This window comes from Zootoca vivipara, chromosome 2, assembly GCF_965207765.1.
Source record: "Zootoca vivipara chromosome 2, rZooViv2.hap1.1, whole genome shotgun sequence".
In the NCBI taxonomy this organism is placed as follows: domain Eukaryota; kingdom Metazoa; phylum Chordata; class Lepidosauria; order Squamata; family Lacertidae; genus Zootoca; species Zootoca vivipara.
Genome location: NC_142584.1, coordinates 117,974,117 through 117,993,897, shown reverse-complemented (window position 1 = coordinate 117,993,897; position 19,781 = coordinate 117,974,117). Strand labels below are relative to the sequence as shown.

Sequence of the window (19,781 nt, the reverse complement as noted above, 5' to 3'; positions counted from 1 at the left end):
GAATGATGGGAACTCTAGTCCAAAAACAGCTGGAGACCCAAGTCTGGGAAACCCTGATTTAGCCAAAACCCTCAAAACAGAAACATCCCACAATTTGTTGCAGACAAACCTCTCCTGTCTAATGCAAACTTCTCTTTATATCAAAATAAAAATAAAAAATCCTTCTAGTAGCACCTTAGAGCAGTGTTTCTCAACCTTTTTTGGGCCACGGCACACTTGTTCCGTGAAAAAAATCACGAGGCACACCACCATTTAAAAAGTTAAAAAATTTAATTCTGTGCCGCCCTATATTATAATTATGACTGTAAGAAACACTTGCCCAATATTGCTTTACGGCGGGTCATTGTTGTATATTGGCGGCCGCCAGGCTCGTTTGCACTGAGCTTTGGGAAAGAGGAGGAGAAATATTGCTTTCCGGTGGGTCAGTGTTGATTATTGGCGGCCGCCAAACACGTGACAATGCAAATCGCCCTTCTGTCGCGGCATGTCGTGGCACACCAGCCAGCGTCTCGCGGCACACTAGTGTGCCACGGAACAGTGGTTGAGAAACGCTGCCTTAGAGACCAACCAAGTTTGTCATAGGTATGAGCTTTCGTGTGCGTGCACACTTCTGTTTCAGTGTATCTGAAGAAGTCTGCATGCACACAAAAGCTCATACCTATGACAAACTTGGTTGGTCTCTAAGGTGCTACTGGAAGGATTTTTTATTTTTATTTTGACTGCGTCAGACCAACATGGTTACCTACCTGTAACTTCTCTTTATATCATTTCAAATACAATTCATTCAAACACCACATCCTATACATATTTAACACCGTACATCAGTCAGTATTATTGATCGTACATCAGTCAGTATTATTGCTTATTAAACTTCAAAATGCAAAAACTACGCATGATCAGATTAGCTCTCATTTTAAGAGGATGGGGGTTAGCAAATTGATTGAAGTGTGGATTCTAACTAAACATCAGGAAGAACTTTCTGACAGTAAGAGCTTTTCAACAGGGGAACAAACTCCTTTGCTTAAAATTCTCCAAAGGCCATCTGTCATGGATTCTTCCATTGAGATTTTAGCATTGCAGGAGGTTGGACTAGTTGTCCCTTGGGTCCATTCCCATGCTACAATTTTATGGCTCTGTATTTTATGTAATAATTGTGAAATGTGAGTGAAAATTGTTCCACACTCCATATATTTAAAATGTTTCTCCTATATGAATCCTCTGATGAATATGAGCATTCCACTTTCACCGAAGCTCTATCCACACTCTATGCATTTAAATGGTTTCTTCCTGGTGTGAATTTGTTGATGTGAAGGTGTGATTACTAGCTGAACCACTTTTCGCACTGCACACATTTAAATGCTTTTTTATCCTGTGTGAGTTTGTTGATGTTTTCTAAGTGTTCCTCTTCGACTGAAGCTCTTCCCACACTCAATACATTCAAATGGTTTCTCCCCTGTGTGAGACCGTAAATGAATATTAAGACTTCCCCTCTGACTGAAGCACTTTCCACACACTGTGCATTTAAAGGGTTTCTCCCCTGTGTGAATTTGTAGATGTTTTGCATGGGTTCCACTGTCAGCGGACGTCTTCCCACACTCCATACATTTAAATGGTTTCTCCCCTGTGTGAGTCTGGTGATGTCTTGTAAGATTTCTACCTTCACTGAAACCTTTCCCACACTCCATACATCTATATGGTTTCTCCTCTGTGTGAATTCGGTGATGTCTTGTAAGTGACTGACTTTTAGTGTAGCTCTTTCCACACTCCATACATTTAAATGGTTTCTCCCCTGTGTGAGTTCTCTGATGGAAAGTAAGGCTTTTCTTCTCTGTGAAGCTCTTTCCACACTCCATACATTCATATGGTTTCTCCCCTGTGTGAATTCGCTGGTGTAAAGTAAGGCTTTTCTTCCCTGTGAAGCTCTTTCCACACTCCATACATTTAAATGGTTTCTCCCCTGTGTGAATTCGTAAATGTGTTGCATGGGTTCCACGGTCAGCGGAAGTCTTCCCACACACCATACATTTAAATGGCTTCTCCCCTGTGTGAGTTTGCTGGTGTCTAGTAAGGTGCTTATTCCTCCTGAAACACTTTCCGCACTCCATACATTTGAATGGCTTCTCTCCTGTATGAATTAGTAGATGTTTTTTAAGGTTTCCACTTTCACGGAAGCTCTTTCCGCACTCCATACATTTAAATGGTTTCTCCCCTGTGTGAATTCGTAAATGTTTTGCATGGCTTCCACTGTCAGCGGAAGTCTTCCCACACTCCATACACTGAAATGGTTTTTCCCCTGTGTGAGTTCGCTGGTGCCTAGTAAGGTAATGCTTCCACATGAAACACTTTCCACACTCCATACATTGAAATGGCTTCTCCCCTGTGTGAGTTTGCTTGTGAGAAGTAAACTTTGTTTTCCATCTTCCTCCTTCCATCCTTTCTGGGTTTGTAGGTTCAGCTTTTTTGGTCCTTCCTGAGGAGCTCAGAAGCTGCAGGTTCCTGGAAGGGAAGAAGCAGCAAAGGGAACTTCAGAGGCCATGCAGGGATTCTCCTGCCCAAAACATTCTGCTGTCCCTGGAGAAGCTCAAATGGGGTACCCCCTTCCCAACAGGAGGCCCATTTTTAAAGGTTTTTTTTGGTGGTACCAATTCAATCTATACTCTCCCCGCCAGGGCTTACTTATGAGTAAATCTGCACAGGGCTACTTTCTGACACCCAGAAATATGCACCAGGTGAGAAGACTGCTTCCCCCCTCCCTCCAGCCAGGGCTTTCTTGATGTTTCTGCTAACTTTGGGGAGGAGGGTTCCCCTCCAGCCCCCACCCAACCATTTCTCCTTCTCTTCCCACAACCCCCTGGAACTCAGCACACCACTCCCAACCTCAGGTAGTGATGATGATGATGATCCAGCCTCTTTTAAACTATTTTGCAGAGCTCAAAGTTTAAACAAGTTGTGGCTTCTTGGGAGGGAGGGAAGCCCCCAGAGACTGTCCCAGATGGAGCTTTGCTCTAATTTGGTGTCATGCAGCATTCTACCTTAGGAGCCCCCTGTCCCTGAGGGAGTAGCAGATTCCAAATGAGGGGGAGAAAGGAATTCGGATCCCCTCCCCCACCCCCGTTATGGATGTGACTTTAAGGAGACCCCTGGGTAGGAGGGAGAAACCAAGGCACCCCCTCCGGAGATTTCATCGTTTAAGATGGAGCCCTTTCTCTCAAGCCCCACCCCATATAACTCATCATATGACACATCATACACAAACGCGCGCACACGAGTTTAAAAGTTGTGGCACCTTGGGAGGGAGGGTAGCCCCAGACTCCTGCAGAGACTGTCCCAGGTGGACCTTTGCTCTAATTCGGTGCCATGCAGCATCCTACCTTGGGAGCCCCCAGTCTCTGAGGGAGAAGCAGATTCCAAGGAGGAAGGGGGAGAAAGGAATTTGGACCCTCCCTCCCCCCACCCCGTTATGGATGTGACTTTAAGGAGACTCCTGGGCAGGAGGGAGAAACCAAGGTACCCCCTCCGGAGATTTCCTCGTTTAAGATGGAGCCCTTTCTCGCAAGCCCCGCCCCATATAACTGATCATATGACACAGCACACAAACGCGCGCACACGAGTACAGAAACACACACACACATGACACTGACACACACACACACACAAACACAGAGAGAGAGTGCACACCCACCCACCTTCACCCCAGCCCCCTCCAGTGTTTTTAAACAGCCCGCTCACCCCCCAGGGGTCATGGCTGTGGGGTGGGGGTGCTGGGACCTCAGAGGTCTTGGGTCCCATGGCTTCCCCACCCAGGGGATCTTCCCATTCACCTCTCAGCCCCCCAATCGCCTACTCTGCACCCCGCGTCGCCACAGAGCCCCCTCCTTCGCCCAAAGGACTCACCGCCCCAGAGGCCTCCCAAGACGAGCTGAAAGAGACCACACGAGGTGGCGGGACCGGAAGAGGGGCCTTTCCCAGGCCGCTCTAGGCACGCGGGCTCTCTCGCTCCCCTTAACCCTTACGTGGCCTTGCCGCTCGGGGATTCCTGCCCAGGGGGAAACTGCGCGAGGCACCGGGAGGGATCGATTCAGGACAGGACTGGGCAACGCTCTGCTAGGCTCCCACGCTGGGAAAGGGGCATATACAGGGGCCAGCTCCTAGGGGCCCGGGGCCCTTGGGGGAGGGGATGGCATATTGGAGGGGCGATAGGTGGGATGGTTCAGTGGGTACAGCATGAGGCTCTTCATCTCAGGGTTGCGGGTTAGAGACCCATGTTGGGCAAAAGAGGGGGTTGGACAAGATGGGGGGGGCGGACAGGGCCAGGCTACAAGATTTTCGGCCCTGTCGGGGGCGAGTGGGCTTACATGGACAGAACCAGGGAATGGGAGAGTTGGAAGGGGACCTGCGAGGGTCATCCAGCCCAACCCGCTGCAATGCTGGAATCGCCACGGAAGCATCCACGAGAGACGGCCTCCCCCTGCCACTCGATGCAACTCTGTGGGAGGAAAGGGAATATTCTCCCCACTCCACCAAACCTCACCTCTGCCAGCCTCCAGACATGGGCGTAGTCAGGGGGCATCTGCAAACCTTGCCCCGCAATCAAGTAAATAAATACTGTACAAAGACTTCACTAACTGACAGATCATGTTGCAGATAGCTCGGTTCTGTAAACATCTCAAGGGGAAAGCTCCATTAAAACCCATGGGATCTGCATCTGAGTAAACAGCATGCAAGCTATGCCAACCTAGCAGTTCGAAAGTATGTCAGTGCAATTAGATAAAGAGGTACCGCTGTTTCTGTGCGCTCTAACACTCGTCACTCTCCTCCGTGCGCCAGAAGCGGCTTAGTCATGCTGGCCATATGCCCTCAGCCTGTAAAGCGAGATGAGCGCCACAACCCCACAGTCGTTCACAATTGGACTTAACTGTCGGGGTCCCTTTACCTTTACCCTTTAAGCATGCATAGAAAGTCTTTATTACTCTTACACACACACACACACACACACACACACACACACACACACTTTTTCCTCTGAAAAGCTCTGCTTAGGGTGGGCAACACAATGTTAATTAAAACTGTGGCAACAAAACTGGGTAAGATGAATTGCGAGAAAGTAATTAGGCTTTTCCAGCATTTTTCTTCTTTTTTAAAATTAAAACCCTTTCCATAATATTTGTAGTATCGGGTTCCACTATGACTGCCACCCCAACAGTCTTTAAAACTAGGATGAAGGTAGAATTTTGCAGATGAACCGGTTAGAAGAGAAGGCTGATAGTGAGGATATGGTTGTGCTGTCTGACTGATGTTTGTGAAGCATTTGAGAAGGGGGAAAGTATGAAATACACCACTTCCCTGTTTGTTTGTTTGTTTGTTTGTGTGTGGGGGATGCTCACAGGGTTGTGTCAGAATAGTAGGAGTCGCACACTAGAAAGTTTCATCCACGTCAAATCAGCTAATCACTAGAGGTTTCTTGAGCTTCATAGATGCTTATAGTGATGGAGTCTTTCTTTGCTACGGCAATAGCACTGTTGGTATCGCCTGCCAAGCCAGGACGGGCAGGGATGGGGCTTAAAGGATACCTACCCCTGCCCTCCTCCTCCAGCAGCAGAGTGTGCTTACATGATGAGTGGTGACGGGGCTCAGTCGCAATACATGTGCCCATGCATCTAAAAGCGGTCACAATTGGACCGTGGCAAGTTGCAAGATGCACCTAGTCCTTAGGGTGTTTCAAATGCTGCTCTTGCCCCTAGACAAAGGAAGCACTATAGGTTTTTAAAAGTGTGTTAAGTGTGTTATAACACTGTGACACCAGATGGCTCTGTGGAGTTCCATCTTTTGCCAACATGATTTCCCATTAGGAACGTTTTACAACACGTTTTCCTGAAACTTTTTTGATGTGTCTAGATGCAGCGTAGATTTCAGGATTGCTGTGCTGGAGAAATTTAAAAGGGGTTCCTCGAATGAACATCTCCCACCCAGAAAACAAAAGAATGGAAGCTCCAAGTGAAAGGACAGGCCTTTATTGAACTACACACAGAGAGACAGCCTCAAAAATGAGGAGGATGTGAATAAACACATCTAAAGATATGTTCAATATACACTTCTAGAGTACATTTGTGATTTCATTTCACCATCGAAGGATTCCAGCAATCTGAGTAGTTGCAACCCACTGTCACCATCCTGAAAAGTCCCATGGCTGGGCATGATTGTGATTGATCTTGAATTGTTATTTAGGTAGATGAAAGAGGATATTGGGAGACATTTAATGTGTGTTTGTAATGCCTTAGGATTTCTCTCCCCTGTATGGATTTTCCGATGTTTCACGAGGTGTGAGTGGCATTGAAAACATTCTCCACACTCGGTGTATGGATTTTCCGATGTTTCACAAGGTGTGAGTGGCGTTGAAAACATTCTCCACACATGGTGCATTTATAGGGTTTCTCTCCTGGAAAGAGAAGTTGCTGAATTACAACTTATCACCAAGCTCAAAACCATGGAGGGACCTGGTTTGAACAGAGATATCGGATTCTTATCTCATTATACATGATAAGCGATCTTCAGCCATCTCCACCCTTGCTTTTTCATGCAAAACCATTTGCAGTCATTTTCGGTCATCAACAGCTATCAGTAAGTCAATCACCCATTTCCACCACCCTTCTGAGTGATCCCCCCTCCCCACCCCTTCTCTACATAAGTGCCTGGGGACTTCCATTTCACTGTATCTGAAGAAGTGTGCATGCACACGAAAGCTCATACCAAAATAAAAACTTAGTTGGTCTTTAAGGTGCTACTGAAGGAATTTTTTTATTTTACTTCGACCCAGACCAACACGGCTACCTACCTGTAACCTCACATCACGCAGGGAGGGAACTGCCAGAAGGCCATTGGTGCTGGACTTCAGTGTCTGGGTTGAACGATGGGGGTGGAGACGCTCCTTCAGGTATACTGGGCTGAGGACGTTTAGGGCTTGAAAGGTCAGCAGCAATACTTTGAATTATGCTTGGAAATGTACTGGGAGCCAATGGAGGTCTTTCTAGACCAGTGTTATGTGGTTGACCAACGCAACCAAGGCAGTTTCTGTCCCCTGATGAGGCCTGAATCCCGATTGGAATTCCTGCCAATAAAAAACCAGATAAGGTGTGGGGAGGATCCCGATCCCTCACAGAAGCACTAGATCTGGGTATGTTGACAGATTGTCATCAAATGCTCTTGTGAAAGACTGACACACTTCTCCCCCCCTCTACATTTTATCGCCGCAACAACCCCGTCAGGTGGGTTGGGCTGAGAAATTGTGACAGTTGCTCCAAGAGAGGTATCTCTGATACAGACCGCGTGTAGAGTAGAAAACAATTAGTCTCCAGTACAAAGGATGAGTTTCAAAGCTTTACTGCAGAACAGTCTTAAGAGAGTTGAAAATGAAGCTTACAAACATACAAATTAATACATTGCTCCGCTGAGGTCTCAGGTTCCATTTTCTGCCAAAAGAGACCACTTGGGTTTCAGGCAATGAGTCATCATTTAGCCCAGGGTTTTCCAAACTTGGTTCTCCAGCTGCTTATGGACTACAACTCCCATCATCCCTAGCTAGCAGGACCAGTGGTCAGGAATGATGAGAACTGTAGTCCAAAAACAGCTGGAGACCCAAGTCTGGGAAACCCTGATTTAGCCAAAACCCTCAAAACAGAAACATCCCACAATTTGTTGCAGACAAACCTCTCCTGTCTAATGCAAACTTCTCTTTATATCAAAATAAAAATAACCTTACCACCTTAGAGACCAACCAAGTTTGTCATAGGTATGAGCTTTCGTGTGCATGCACACTTCTTCAGATAAGTGAAGAAGTGTGCATGCACACGAAAGCTCATACCTATGACAAACTCGGTTGGTCTCCAAGGTGCTACTGGAAGGATTTATTTTTATTTTGACTGCGTCAGACCAACACGGCTACCTACCTGTAACTTCTCTTTATATCGTTTCAAATACAATTCATTCAAACACCACATCTTATACATATTAAACACCGTACATCAGTCAGTATTATTGATCGTGAAGCTTATTAAACTTCAAAATGCAAAAACTACGCATGATCAGATTAGCTCTTATTGTAAGAAGATGGGGGTTACCAAATTGATTGAAGTGTGGATTCTAACTAAACATCAGGAAGAACTTTCTGACAATAAGAGCTTTTCAACAGGGGAACAAACACCTTTGCTTAAAATTCTCCAAATGCCATCTGTCATGGATTCTTCCATTGAGATTTTAGCATTGCAAAAGGTTGGACTAGATGTCCCTTGGGGCCCTTCCCATTCTACTATTTTATGGCTCTGTATTTTATGTGATAAGAGTGAAATGTGAGTGGAAATTGTTCCACACTCCATATATTTAAAATGTTTCTCCTATGTGAATTCGCTGATGAATATGAACATTCCACTTTCACTGAAGCTCTTTCCACACTTCAGGCATTTAAATGGTTTCTTCCAGGTGTGAATTTGTTGATGTGAAGGAATGATTACAAGCTGAGCCACTTTCCGCACTGCACACATTTAAATGCTTTTTTTATCCTGTGTGAGTTTGTTGATGTTTTCTAAGTGTTCCTCTTTGATGGCAGCTCGTCCCACACTCCATACATTAAAATGGTTTCTCCCGTGTGAGACCATTGATGAATGGTGACCACTGAAATGGTTTCTCCCCTGTGTGAGTTCTCTGATGTAAAGTATGGCTTGTCTTCCATGTGAAGGTCTTCACACACTCCATACATTAAAATGGTTTCTCCCCTGTATGAATTCATAGAATCATAGAATCATAGAGTTGGAAGATACCACAAGGGCCATCCAGTCCAACCCCCTGCCAAGCAGGAAACACCATCAAAGCATTCTTGACATATGGCTGTCAAGCATCTGCTTAAAGACCTCCAAAGAAGGAGACTCCACCACACTCCTTGGTAGCAAATTCCACTGTCGAACAGCTCTTACTGTCAGGAAGTTCTTCCTAATGTTTAGGTGGAATCTTCTTTCTTGAAGTTTGAATCCATTGCTCCGTGTCCGCTTCTCTGGAGCAGCAGAAAACAATCTTTCTCCCTCCTCCATATGACATCCTTTTATATATTTGAACATGGCTATCATATCACCCCTTAACCTTCTCTTCTCCAGGCTAAACATACCCAGCTCCCTAAGCCGTTCCTCATAAGGCATCGTTTCCAGGCCTTTGACCATTTTGGTTGCCGTCTTCTGGACACGTTCCAGCTTGTCAGTATCCTTCTTGAACTGTGGTGCCCAGAACTGGACACAGTACTCCAGGTGAGGTCTGACCAGAGCAGAATACAGTGGTACTATTACTTCCCTAGATCTAGATGCTATACTCCTATTGATGCAGCCCAGAATTGCATTGGCTTTTTTAGCTGCTGCATCACACTGCTGACTCATGTCAAGTCTGTGGTCTACTAAGACTCCTAGATCTTTTTCACATGTACTGCTCTCAGATGTTTTGCATGAGTTCCACTGTTAGCGGACATCTTCCCACACTCCATACATTTAAATGGTTTCTCCCCTGTGTGGGACCGTAGATGAATATTAAGACTTCCCCTCTCACTGAAGAACTTTCCACACTCTGTGCATTTAAAGGGTTTCTCCCCTGTGTGAATTCATAGATGTTTTTTAAGGTTTTCACTTTAATTGAAGCCGTTTCCACACTCCATACATTCATATGGTTTCTCCCGTGTGTGAATTTGCTGGTGTGTTGTAAGCTGTTCTTTCCGGCTGAACGACATTCAGTTTGTTTGTTTATGTCTAGTAAGGTTTGCACTGTGCCGAAAACGAAAACCATCCCAAGGAAAAGGAAATGCAAGAAAGCAAAATGGCTGTCCAACGAGGCCTTACAAATAGCAGAGGAGAGGAGGCAAGCAAAATGCAAGGGAGATAGGGAAAGATACAGGAAACTGAATGCAGATTTCCAAAAAACAGCAAGGAGAGACAAGAGGGTCTTCTTAAACGAGCAATGCAAAGAAATAGAGGAAAACAATAGAATGGGGAAAACCAGAGATCTGTTCAAGAACATTGGAGATATGAAAGGAACATTTCGTACAAAGATTACCATAATAAAGGACAAAAGTGGTAAGGACCTAACAGAAGCAGAAGACATCAAGAAGAGGTGGCAAGAATACACAGAGGAATTATACCAGAAACATATGGAGGTCTCGTACACCCCAGGTAGTGTGGTTGCTGACCTTGAGCCAGACATCTTGGAAAGTGAAGTCAAACGGCCTTAGAAATCACTGCTAATAACAAGGCCAGTGGAAGTGATGATATTCCAGCTGAACTATTTAAAAATTTAAAAGATGATGCTGTTAAGGTGCTACACCCAATATGCCAGCAAGTTTGGAAAACTCAGCAGTGGCCAGAGGATTGGAGAAGATCAGTCTACACCCCAATCTCAAAGAAGGGCAGTGCCAAAGAATGCTCCAACTACCACACAATTGCGCTCATTTCACCCGCTAGCAAGGTTATGCTTAAAATTCTACAAGGCAGGCTTAGGCAGTATGTGGACCAAGAACTCCCAGAAGTGCAAGCTGGATTTCAAAGGGGCAGAGGAACCAGAGACCAAATAGCAAACATGCGCTGGATTATGGAGAAAGCTAGAGTTCCAGAAAAACGTCTACTTCTGCTTCATTGACTATGCAAAAGCCTTTGACTGTGTCGACCACAGCAAACTATGGCAAGTTCTTAAAGTAATGGGAGTGCCTGATCACCTCATCTGTCTCCTGAGAAATCTCTATGTGGGACAAAAAGCTACAGTTAGAACTGGATATGGAACAACTGACTGGTTCAAAATTGGGAAAGGAGTACGACAAGGTTGTATATTGTCTCCCTGCTTATTTAACTTATATGCAGAATTCATCATGCGAAAGGCTGGACTAGATGAATCCCAAGCTGAAATTAAGATTGCCGGAAGAAATATCAACAACCTCAGGTATGCAGATGACACAACCTTGATGGCAGAAAGTGAGGAGGAATTAAAGAACCTTTTAATGAGGGTGAAAGAGGAGAGCGCAAAATATGGTCTGAAGCTCAACATCAAAAAACCAAGATCATGGCCACTGGTCCCATCACCTCCTGGCAAATAAAAGGGGAAGAAATGGAGGAAGTGAGAGATTTTACTTTCTTGGGCTCTTTGATCACTGCAGATGGTGACAGCAGTTACGAAATTAAAAGACGCCTGCTTCTTGGGAGAAAAGCAATGACAAACCTAGACAGCATCTTAAAAAGCAGAGACATCACCTTGCCTACAAAGGTCCATATAGTTAAAGCTATGGTTTTCCCAGTAGTGATGTATGGAAGTGAGAGCTGGACCATAAAGAAGGCTGACCGCCAAAGAATTGATGCTTTTGAATTATGGTGCCGGAGGAGACTCTTGAGAGTCCCATGGATTGCAAGAAGATCAAACTTATCCATTCTGAAGGAAATCAGCCCTGAGTGCTCACTGGAAGGACAGATCGTGAAGCTGAGGCTCCAATACTTTGGCCACCTCATGAGAAGAAAAGACTCCCTGGAAAAGACCCTGATGTTGGGAAAGATTGAGGGCACTAGGAGAAGGGGACGACAGAGGACGAGATGGTTGGACAGTGTTCTTGAAGCTACGAACATGAGTTTGACCAAACTGCAGGAGGCAGTGGAAGACAGGAGTGCCTGGCGTGCTATGGTCCATGGGGTCACGAAGAGTCGGACACGACTAAACGACTAAACAACAACAATGCCTGAAGCTCTTTCCACACTCTGTACATCTAAAGGGTTTCTCCCGTGTGAATTCGTAGATGTACAGTAAGTTCTCCATTTTCTCTGAAGCCCTTTCCACACACAATACATTTAAATGGTTTCTCCCCTGTGTGACTTTGGTGATGTCTTGTAAGTTTTCCACCTTCACTGAAACCTTTCCCACACTCCATACATCTACATGGTTTCTCCTCTGTGTGAGTTCGGTGGTGTCTTGTAAGTGACTGACTTTTAGTGTAGCTCATTCCACATTTAAAAGGTTTCTCCCCTGTGTGAGTTCTCTGATGTAAAGTAAGGGTTGTCTTCCGTGTGAAGCTCTTTCCACACTCCATACATTTAAATGGTTTCTCCCCTGTGTGAATTTGTAGATGTTTTTTAAGGGAGCAACTTCGATTGAAGCAACTTCCACACTCCATACATTTAAACGGTTTTTCTCCTGTGTGAATTCGTAGATGTGTTGAATAGTGTCCACTTTCTGTAAAATTCTTCCCACACTCCATACATTTAAATGGTTTCTCCCCAGTATGAATTCGTATGTTTTTTAAGGTTTCCACTTCCACAGAAGCTCTTTCCGCACTCCAAACATGTAAATGGTTTCTCCCCTGTGTGAGTTCTCTGATGTAAATAAGGTTTTTCTTCCCTATGAAGCTCTTTCCACACTCCATACATTCATATGGTTTCTCCCGTGTGAATTCGTAAATGTGTTGCATGGGTTCCACGGTCAGCGGATGTCTTCCCACACACCATACATTTAAATGGCTTCTCCCCAGTGTGAATTCGTAGGTGTTTTTTAAGGTTTCCACTTTCACGGAAACATTTAAATGGTTTTCCTCCTGTGTGAATCCGTTGATGTTTTCTATGGGTTCCAGAATCAGCAAATGTCTTTCCACACTCCATACACTGAAATGGCTTCTCCCCTGTGTGAGTTTGCTTCTGAGAAGTAAACTTTGTTTTCTGGATGAAGCACTTTCCGAACACCATGCATTTAAATGGTTTCTTCAATGAAATTCCAGGTGACTTCTTGGAATTCTGACTATTTTTTCCATCATCTGCTTGGGGAGGAAAGAAAATCCTGTTAGGCTTCCAAGGAAGAGGAAGAAGTAACAAAACACACATCTGGTGCAAATAGCACCTCTTATTTCAATATCTCTTACGTTCTCCCTTTTCATGTTCCAATTTTTTAGGAATACACCGAAAATAATGTCAAAATATAGTAATGCCAAGTGTTACAATCTCGGCAGCAAATTAAAACTTTCCTCTTTTCCCTGGCCTTTGCCTAATTATATCATCTCTGTCTCTTTAAATTGTGTGTGTACTGTTTTGGTTGTTACGATGTTATGTATTTTTCTTTTTTAATATTGTAAACCAGGCAGTGATGCTTATATGAAGGGTGGCATATGAACAATTCTATGTAGACTTGGAAAAGACCCCAAGGTTCCTCTTCTCCAAACTTCTGCAATGCAGCAATCTCAACTCTGCATCCAACCTCTGTTTAAAAGCCCCCAAAGGAGAAGAGTCTACCACTATTAGAGGATGTCTGTTCTACTGTCTAGCTGGATTCACATTTTTTATCATTTGAATCCATTGGATCAGTTCCTACCCTCCAGTGATAAAGATAACAAGCTTGCTCTCTTCCCAGTCTCCTTTTATCCAGGCTAATCAAACCCAGCTTCCTCAACTATTCCTCATAAGGCTTGGTTTCCAGTCCCTTGATTATGTTAAGCCAGGCATCCCCCAACTTCGGCCCTCCAGATGTTTTGGACTACAATTCCCATCTTCCCTGACCACTGGTCCTGTTAGCTAGGGATCATGGGAGTTGTAAGCCAAAAACATCTGGAGGGCCGCAGTTTGGGGATGCCTGTGTTAAGCTATGATATTCAGTCCCCACTGAAATTCAGTCCCCACTGAAATTCATTTTTGCCCAGTACTCCAATCTGTTATGGTGATATTGAATCTCCTGCTCTGGCATAATCTGCACATTGGATGAGCAGCCATCCCCTCAATTCCTTAATCTATGTTGTTTATAAAGACGTTGCACAACAGACTCAGGCCAACTGAAGCCACGCCACTATGGCCACCTGAGCCTCAAAGGACAGCAAAGGATGCAGAAGTCCCTCCATCATGAGAAGGCAACCTCCCCGCCATCCAGTCTAGGGAACCACCCATTAACTGGGCCTCTGTCTTATCTGGATTCAGCTTCAGTTTGTTGGATCTCATCCAGTCCATTACCGAGGCAAGACAATGGTCTAGCACACCTGCTGCCTGTATGAGATATAGAGCTGAGTGTCATCAGCATATTGCTGACAAGGTACTCCAAACCTCTGGGTAACTCCACTTAGTGGTATCATATAGACGTTATACAGCAAAGGGGATAAAATTGAACCCTGAGGAATCCCACATTGAAGGTTCCACAGGGCTGAAGAATACTCTCCAAGCAAGTGGTCAAGAATCTTGCCTGAAAAGGGGAGATCAGCAACTACCCAGGAGTCCTGCAGAGGAAATAGCACCTAAAATTCAAATGCCAGGGAAAAGGTTTTTCTCTTCACCATCCATCTATTGATCCATCTATGTCCCCATCTCCACTCCCCTGGAACTCACCAGTTGTCTCTGAGGGCCCTGGGAGAAAATGTCCAGAGGTTGTGGGGAGGGATGCAGGAGGCAGTCTGACAAGGTCAACTCTCCATCCTCCTCCTTCCGTCCTTGCTAGGTTTGCAGGTTCAGCCTCTTTGGTCTTTCCTGAGGAGCTGAGGATCTCTCCCTCATCACAGTTGATGAGGAATATGAAGACGAGCAACCAAGTCAGTCCTCTGGAAATATGCAGGTAACCTTGGAAGGGACAGCACATAGAAGAATCCCAACCAAGCCTATGAAGAGGCGTGTAGTGGTGATTGGGGATTCCCTACTGAGGGGTACAGAAGCAGTGATCTGTGGGCCTGACAAGATGTCTCGAGAGGTGTGCTGTCTACCTGGGGCCAAGATCAAAGATGTAACAGAACGGCTGCAAGGAATCATAAAACCCACCGACAAATACCCCTTCCTTTTGGTGCATGTGGGAACCAATGACACTGCAAGCCATAGCTTACAGAAGATCAAAAATGATTATGAGGCTCTGGGCAGGAAGTTGAAGCAATTAGATGCACAAATTGTCATCTCTTCTGTCCTCCCAGTTGAACGACATGGCCCAGCGAGAGAGGGAAAAATAGGGGAAGTGAACAACTGGCTTCGCAAATGGTGCAAACAGGAACGGTTTGGATTCCTAGATCACGGTCTGCAGTTTCTTGAAGATGGACTTCTGGCAAGTGATGGACTGCACCTCACAAAAGTTGGGAGGAATGTTTTTGCCACAAAACTCAAAAACCTCATCAGGAGGGCTTTAAACTGACTTATGTGGGGGAGGGAGACAGTGGTCCTGAAGGTAGGAGTCTATCAAATGCTGAAGATGATCATCCAAATGTCAAGGACCAAATGGAGCAAGCAGCATGCAGACCTAGTGGTGGGACGAAAATATCCTTAAATAAGAGACATGGGGGAATGATCAACGGTCTTCAATGTCTGTATACTAATGCACAGAGCATGGGAAATAAACAAGATGAACTTGAGCTCTTGGTACAGCAAACTAAATATGACATAATAGGCATCACTGAAACCTGGTGGGATGAGTCTCATGACTGGAATGTAGTAATAGAGGGATACAATCTATTTAAGAGAAATAGACCAAACAGGAAAGGAGGAGGAGTAGCTTTATATGTTAGGGATATGTATACCTGTGAAGAGATCCAGGATTTAAAACTTCAAAGCCAAATTGAGAGTATCTGGGTCAAAATTAAGGGAGAGAAAAACAACAGTGATCTCATTGTGGGAGTTTACTATAGATCCCCAAGCCAAACTGAGGACACAGATGATGCCTTCCTGGAACAGATGGCCAAGCATTCCAAAGGAAGTGAGATAGTAGTAATGGGGGATTTCAACTATCCTGATATTTGTTGGATGTCAAACTCAGCCAAGAGCATAAGGTCGAACAGATTCCTCACTGGCCTTGCAGACAACTTCATTGTCCAGAAAGTGGGAGAAGCAACAAGAGGATCAGCCATTTTAGATCTGGTCCTAACCAATAGTGATGACTTGGTTAGTGGGGTAGAAGTGGCAGGATCATTAGGTGGGAGTGACCATGCTCTTCTGGAGTTTATAATCCAGCGGAAAGGAGCAACCAAGCATACTAAGGTCCAAATTCTAGACTTTAAGAAAGCCGACTTCAGAAAACTTAGGGAAACGCTGGGTGAAATCCCATGGACAGTAATACTAAAAGGGAAGGGAGTTCATGATGGTTGGGAGTTTGTTAAAAGGGAGATATTAAAAGCACAACTTCAGGCAATACCAATGAGACGGAAACATGGAAGGTGCCTAAAGAAGCCAGGCTGGCTATCTAAAGAACTTTTGACTGAGTTAAGATTTAAAAGGGATATGTACAAAAAATGGAAAAGGGGGGAAATCTCCAGAGAGGAATTCAAACATATAGCCAGCACGTGTAGAGACAAAGTCAGAAAAGCTAAAGCACAGAATGAACTCAGGCTCGCCAGAGAGGTTAAAAGCAACAAAAAGGGCTTTTATGGGTATGTCCGTAGCAAAAGGAAAAACAAGGAAACAGTGGGGTCACTCAGAGGAGAAGATGGTGAAATGCAAACAGGGGACAGAGAAAGGGCAGAACTCCTCAATGCCTTCTTTGCCTCAGTCTTCTCCAAGAAAGAAAACAACGCCCGACCTGAAGAATATGGAGCAGATGATTCAGCAGGGGAAACACAGCCCAGAATAAGTAAGGAGGTAGTACAAGAATACTTGGCTAGTTTAGATGTATTCAAGTCTCCAGGGCCAGATGAACTACATCCAAGAGTATTAAAAGAACTGGCAGAGGTGATTTCAGAACCACTGGCAATAATCTTTGAAAATTCCTGGAGAACAGGCAAAGTTCCAGCAGACTGGAGGAGGGCAAATGTTGTCCCTATTTTCAAAAAGGGGAAAAGAGAGGACCCAAACAATTACCGCCCAGTCAGCCTGACATCAATACCAGGAAAGATTCTAGAGCAGATCATTAAGCAAACAGTCTGTGAGCACCTAGAAAGAAACTCTGTGATCACTAAAAGTCAGCATGGGTTCCTGAAAAATAAGTCATGTCAGACTAATCTGATCTCATTTTTTGACAGAATTACAAGCCTGGTAGATGAAGGGAACGCTGTGGATGTAGCCTATCTTGATTTCAGCAAGGCCTTTGACAAGGTGCCCCATGATATTCTTGTAAAGAAGCTGGTAAAATGTGGGCTAGACAATGCTACCATTCAGTGGATTTGTAGCTGGATTACTGACCGAACCCAAAGGGTGCTCATCAATGGCTCCTCCTCATCCTGGAGAGTAGTGACTAGTGGGGTGCCACAGGGTTCTGTCTTGGGCCCAGTCTTGTTCAACATCTTTATCAATGACTTGGATGATGGGCTTGAGGGAATCCTGAGCAAGTTTGCAGATGACACCAAGTTGGGAGGGGTGGCTAACACCCCAGAGGACAGGATCACACTTCAGAATGACCTTAACAGATTAGACAACTGGGCCAAAGCAAACAAGATGAATTTTAACAAGGAGAAATGTAAAGTACTACACTTGGGCAAAAAAAATGAAAGGCACAAATACAGGATGGGAGACACCTGGCTTGAGAGCAGTACATGTGAAAAGGATCTAGGAGTTTTGGTTGACCACAAACTTGACATGAGTCAGCAGTGTGATGCAGCAGCTAAAAAAGCCAATGCAATTCTGGGCTGCATCAATAGGAGTATAGCATCTAGATCAAGGGAAGTAATAGTACCACTGTATTCTGCTCTGGTCAGACCTCACCTGGAGTATTGTGTCCAGTTCTGGGCACCACAGTTCAAGAAGGATACTGATAAGCTGGAACGTGTCCAGAAGAGGGCAACCAAAATGGTCAAAGGCCTGGAAACGATGCCTTATGAGGAACGGCTTAGGGAGCTGGGTATGTTTAGCCTGGAGAAGAGAAGGTTAAGGGGTGATATGATAACCATGTTCAAATATATAAAAGGATGTCATATAAAGGAGGGAGAAAGGTTGTTTTCTGCTGCTCCAGAGAAGCGGACACGGAGCAACGGATTCAAACTACAAGAAAGAAAATTCCACCTAAACATTAGGAAGAACTTCCTGACAGTAAGAGCTGTTCGGCAGTGGAATTTGCTGCCAAGGAGTGTGGTGGAGTCTCCTTCTTTGGAGGTCTTTAAGCAGAGGCTTGACAGCCATCTGTCAGGAATGCTTTGATGGTGTTTCCTGCTTGGCAGGGGGTTGGACTGGATGGCCCTTGTGGTCTCTTCCAACTCTATGATTCTATGATTCTATGAAGCTGTAGGTTCCTGGGAGGGAGGAAGAAGGAAAGGGAGCCTCAGAGGCCATGCAGGGATTCTCCTGCCCAAAACATTCTGTAGCCTCTAGAGAAGGGGAAGGGGAAGGAGAAGCAGGAGAAGGAGAAAGATGAATAAAATATGGTGGGGACAGGCAAGCCCCGCACTGAAGATATCTCGCCTTGCACTAGGTAAAGGGACCCCTGACCATTAGGTCCAGTCGTGACTGACTCTGGGGTTGCAGCACTCATCTCGCTTTACTAGCCGAGGGAGCTGGCATTCAGCTTCCAGATCATGTGGCCAGCATGACAAAGCCACTTCTGGCGAACCAGAGCAGTGCACAGAAACGCCATTTACCTTCCCGATGTAGCGGTTCCTATTTATCTACTTGCATTTTGACGTGCTTTCGAACTGCTAGGTTGGCAGGAGCTACTTAACCTGAAGCAAACTTTCCCATTGAAAGTAATGGAAAGTGGATTAATCCGTTCCAGACGGGTCCATGGATTACTTAAACTGAAAGTACTCAAACCGAAGTGTACTTAAACCGAGGCATGACTGTATTGTTATTATTATTATTATTACCCCAGCCTCTGGTTGGGTTTCCCTAGTCACTCTGGGTAGCTTATAGTATCTAAACAATATAAAAATAAAAACATTATAAAGCTCCCGATACAGGGCGGCCTTCAGATGTCTTCTAAAAGCTACATACAGCCAATCAGAAGCCGCGCTTTGCTTTCCGAATGTTTTGGAAGTCAAATGGACTTCCGGAATGGATTCCGTTCGACTTCCAAGGTACAACTTTAGTTGTATTATTTCAATTGATTTTGTTTGATTTGCTTACTGCAAACAGCTGGAAGTCTGTAAACTTTGATAATAAACCTGATTTGCAATGGGGATTGAATAATTTGATTGCAAGGTGTATATAAATTTATTTGGAGAGGCCCAAGGGAGCTTTCTTAAAAATATGGGCAACACACACTTCTGCAAAATCACACATTCAATAAAGAGAAAAGTGGGGCCCTTTGCACCCTGCAAAATATTTTTCTGTCTAGAATTATTACTGTCATTCATTTCATTTTCATACTGCTTTATATGAATGGCTTTATACACTGAAATGGTTTTATATTATATAAAAAAATCTCAGAGCGGTTTGCAACACATTAAAATAATAAAGTTCAGAATAAAACATTACTGAGGAAAGTGATATATAAAGTACACATTCAAAGCAACGTAGATTATCTTAAAAAATTTCAAAAGAAAACATTAAAGGAGGAGGGCAACTCCACCTCCCTACCCCACCCCTTGCTCATTTGTAAAGACCCTATCCTTTCTCTCGATCGCCTTCCAGGAGGACAAAGCGGGGCTCCAGGGCCTCTTCCCCTTCTTTGCAGCTGAAAAATCATGCAAGAGAAGCGAAAGCAAAAACTCAGATCGAGAAGGGCCTCCCCGTCTTCATGACCCAAAGTCAACGCGCCCCCTCCAGAAATAAAGGGGAGGGGGGTCCCTTCTGCTTCTGATCCCACACTTACCAGCTTTTGCAAAGTGCGCTTCAGAGGCTTTTGCGCGCCGACCACGCTGCAAATCTTGCAAATCTTTCCCGCCTATCAACAGAGGCAGCCGGCCTCCCGCTTTGCAG

At 44.8% G+C, this 19,781-nt stretch overlaps 2 protein-coding genes and 1 pseudogene across 3 annotated transcripts in view; 1 reads left to right on the top strand and 2 right to left on the bottom strand.

The window, feature by feature from the left end:
- The window catches only part of LOC118078157 (uncharacterized), a 39,220-nt gene that overhangs the window by 3,982 nt on the left and 15,457 nt on the right, over positions 1-19,781 (top strand). The gene's annotated exons all lie outside the window — the stretch shown is intronic.
- Positions 867-3,985, bottom strand: LOC118081339 (uncharacterized). The gene is made up of 2 exons (XM_035107822.3): positions 3,895-3,985; positions 867-2,496 (listed from the first exon to the last, which is right to left on the bottom strand). The coding sequence occupies exon 2, from the start codon at positions 2,430-2,432 to the stop codon at positions 1,365-1,367; it is 1,068 nt and encodes a 355-aa protein (XP_034963713.3). The 5' UTR covers positions 2,433-2,496; positions 3,895-3,985; the 3' UTR covers positions 867-1,364.
- Positions 7,365-19,766, bottom strand: LOC148687184 (uncharacterized; annotated as a pseudogene). Its single transcript, XR_015948549.1, has 2 exons — positions 19,675-19,766; positions 7,365-12,805 (listed from the first exon to the last, which is right to left on the bottom strand). The product of XR_015948549.1 is annotated as an uncharacterized LOC148687184 (transcript).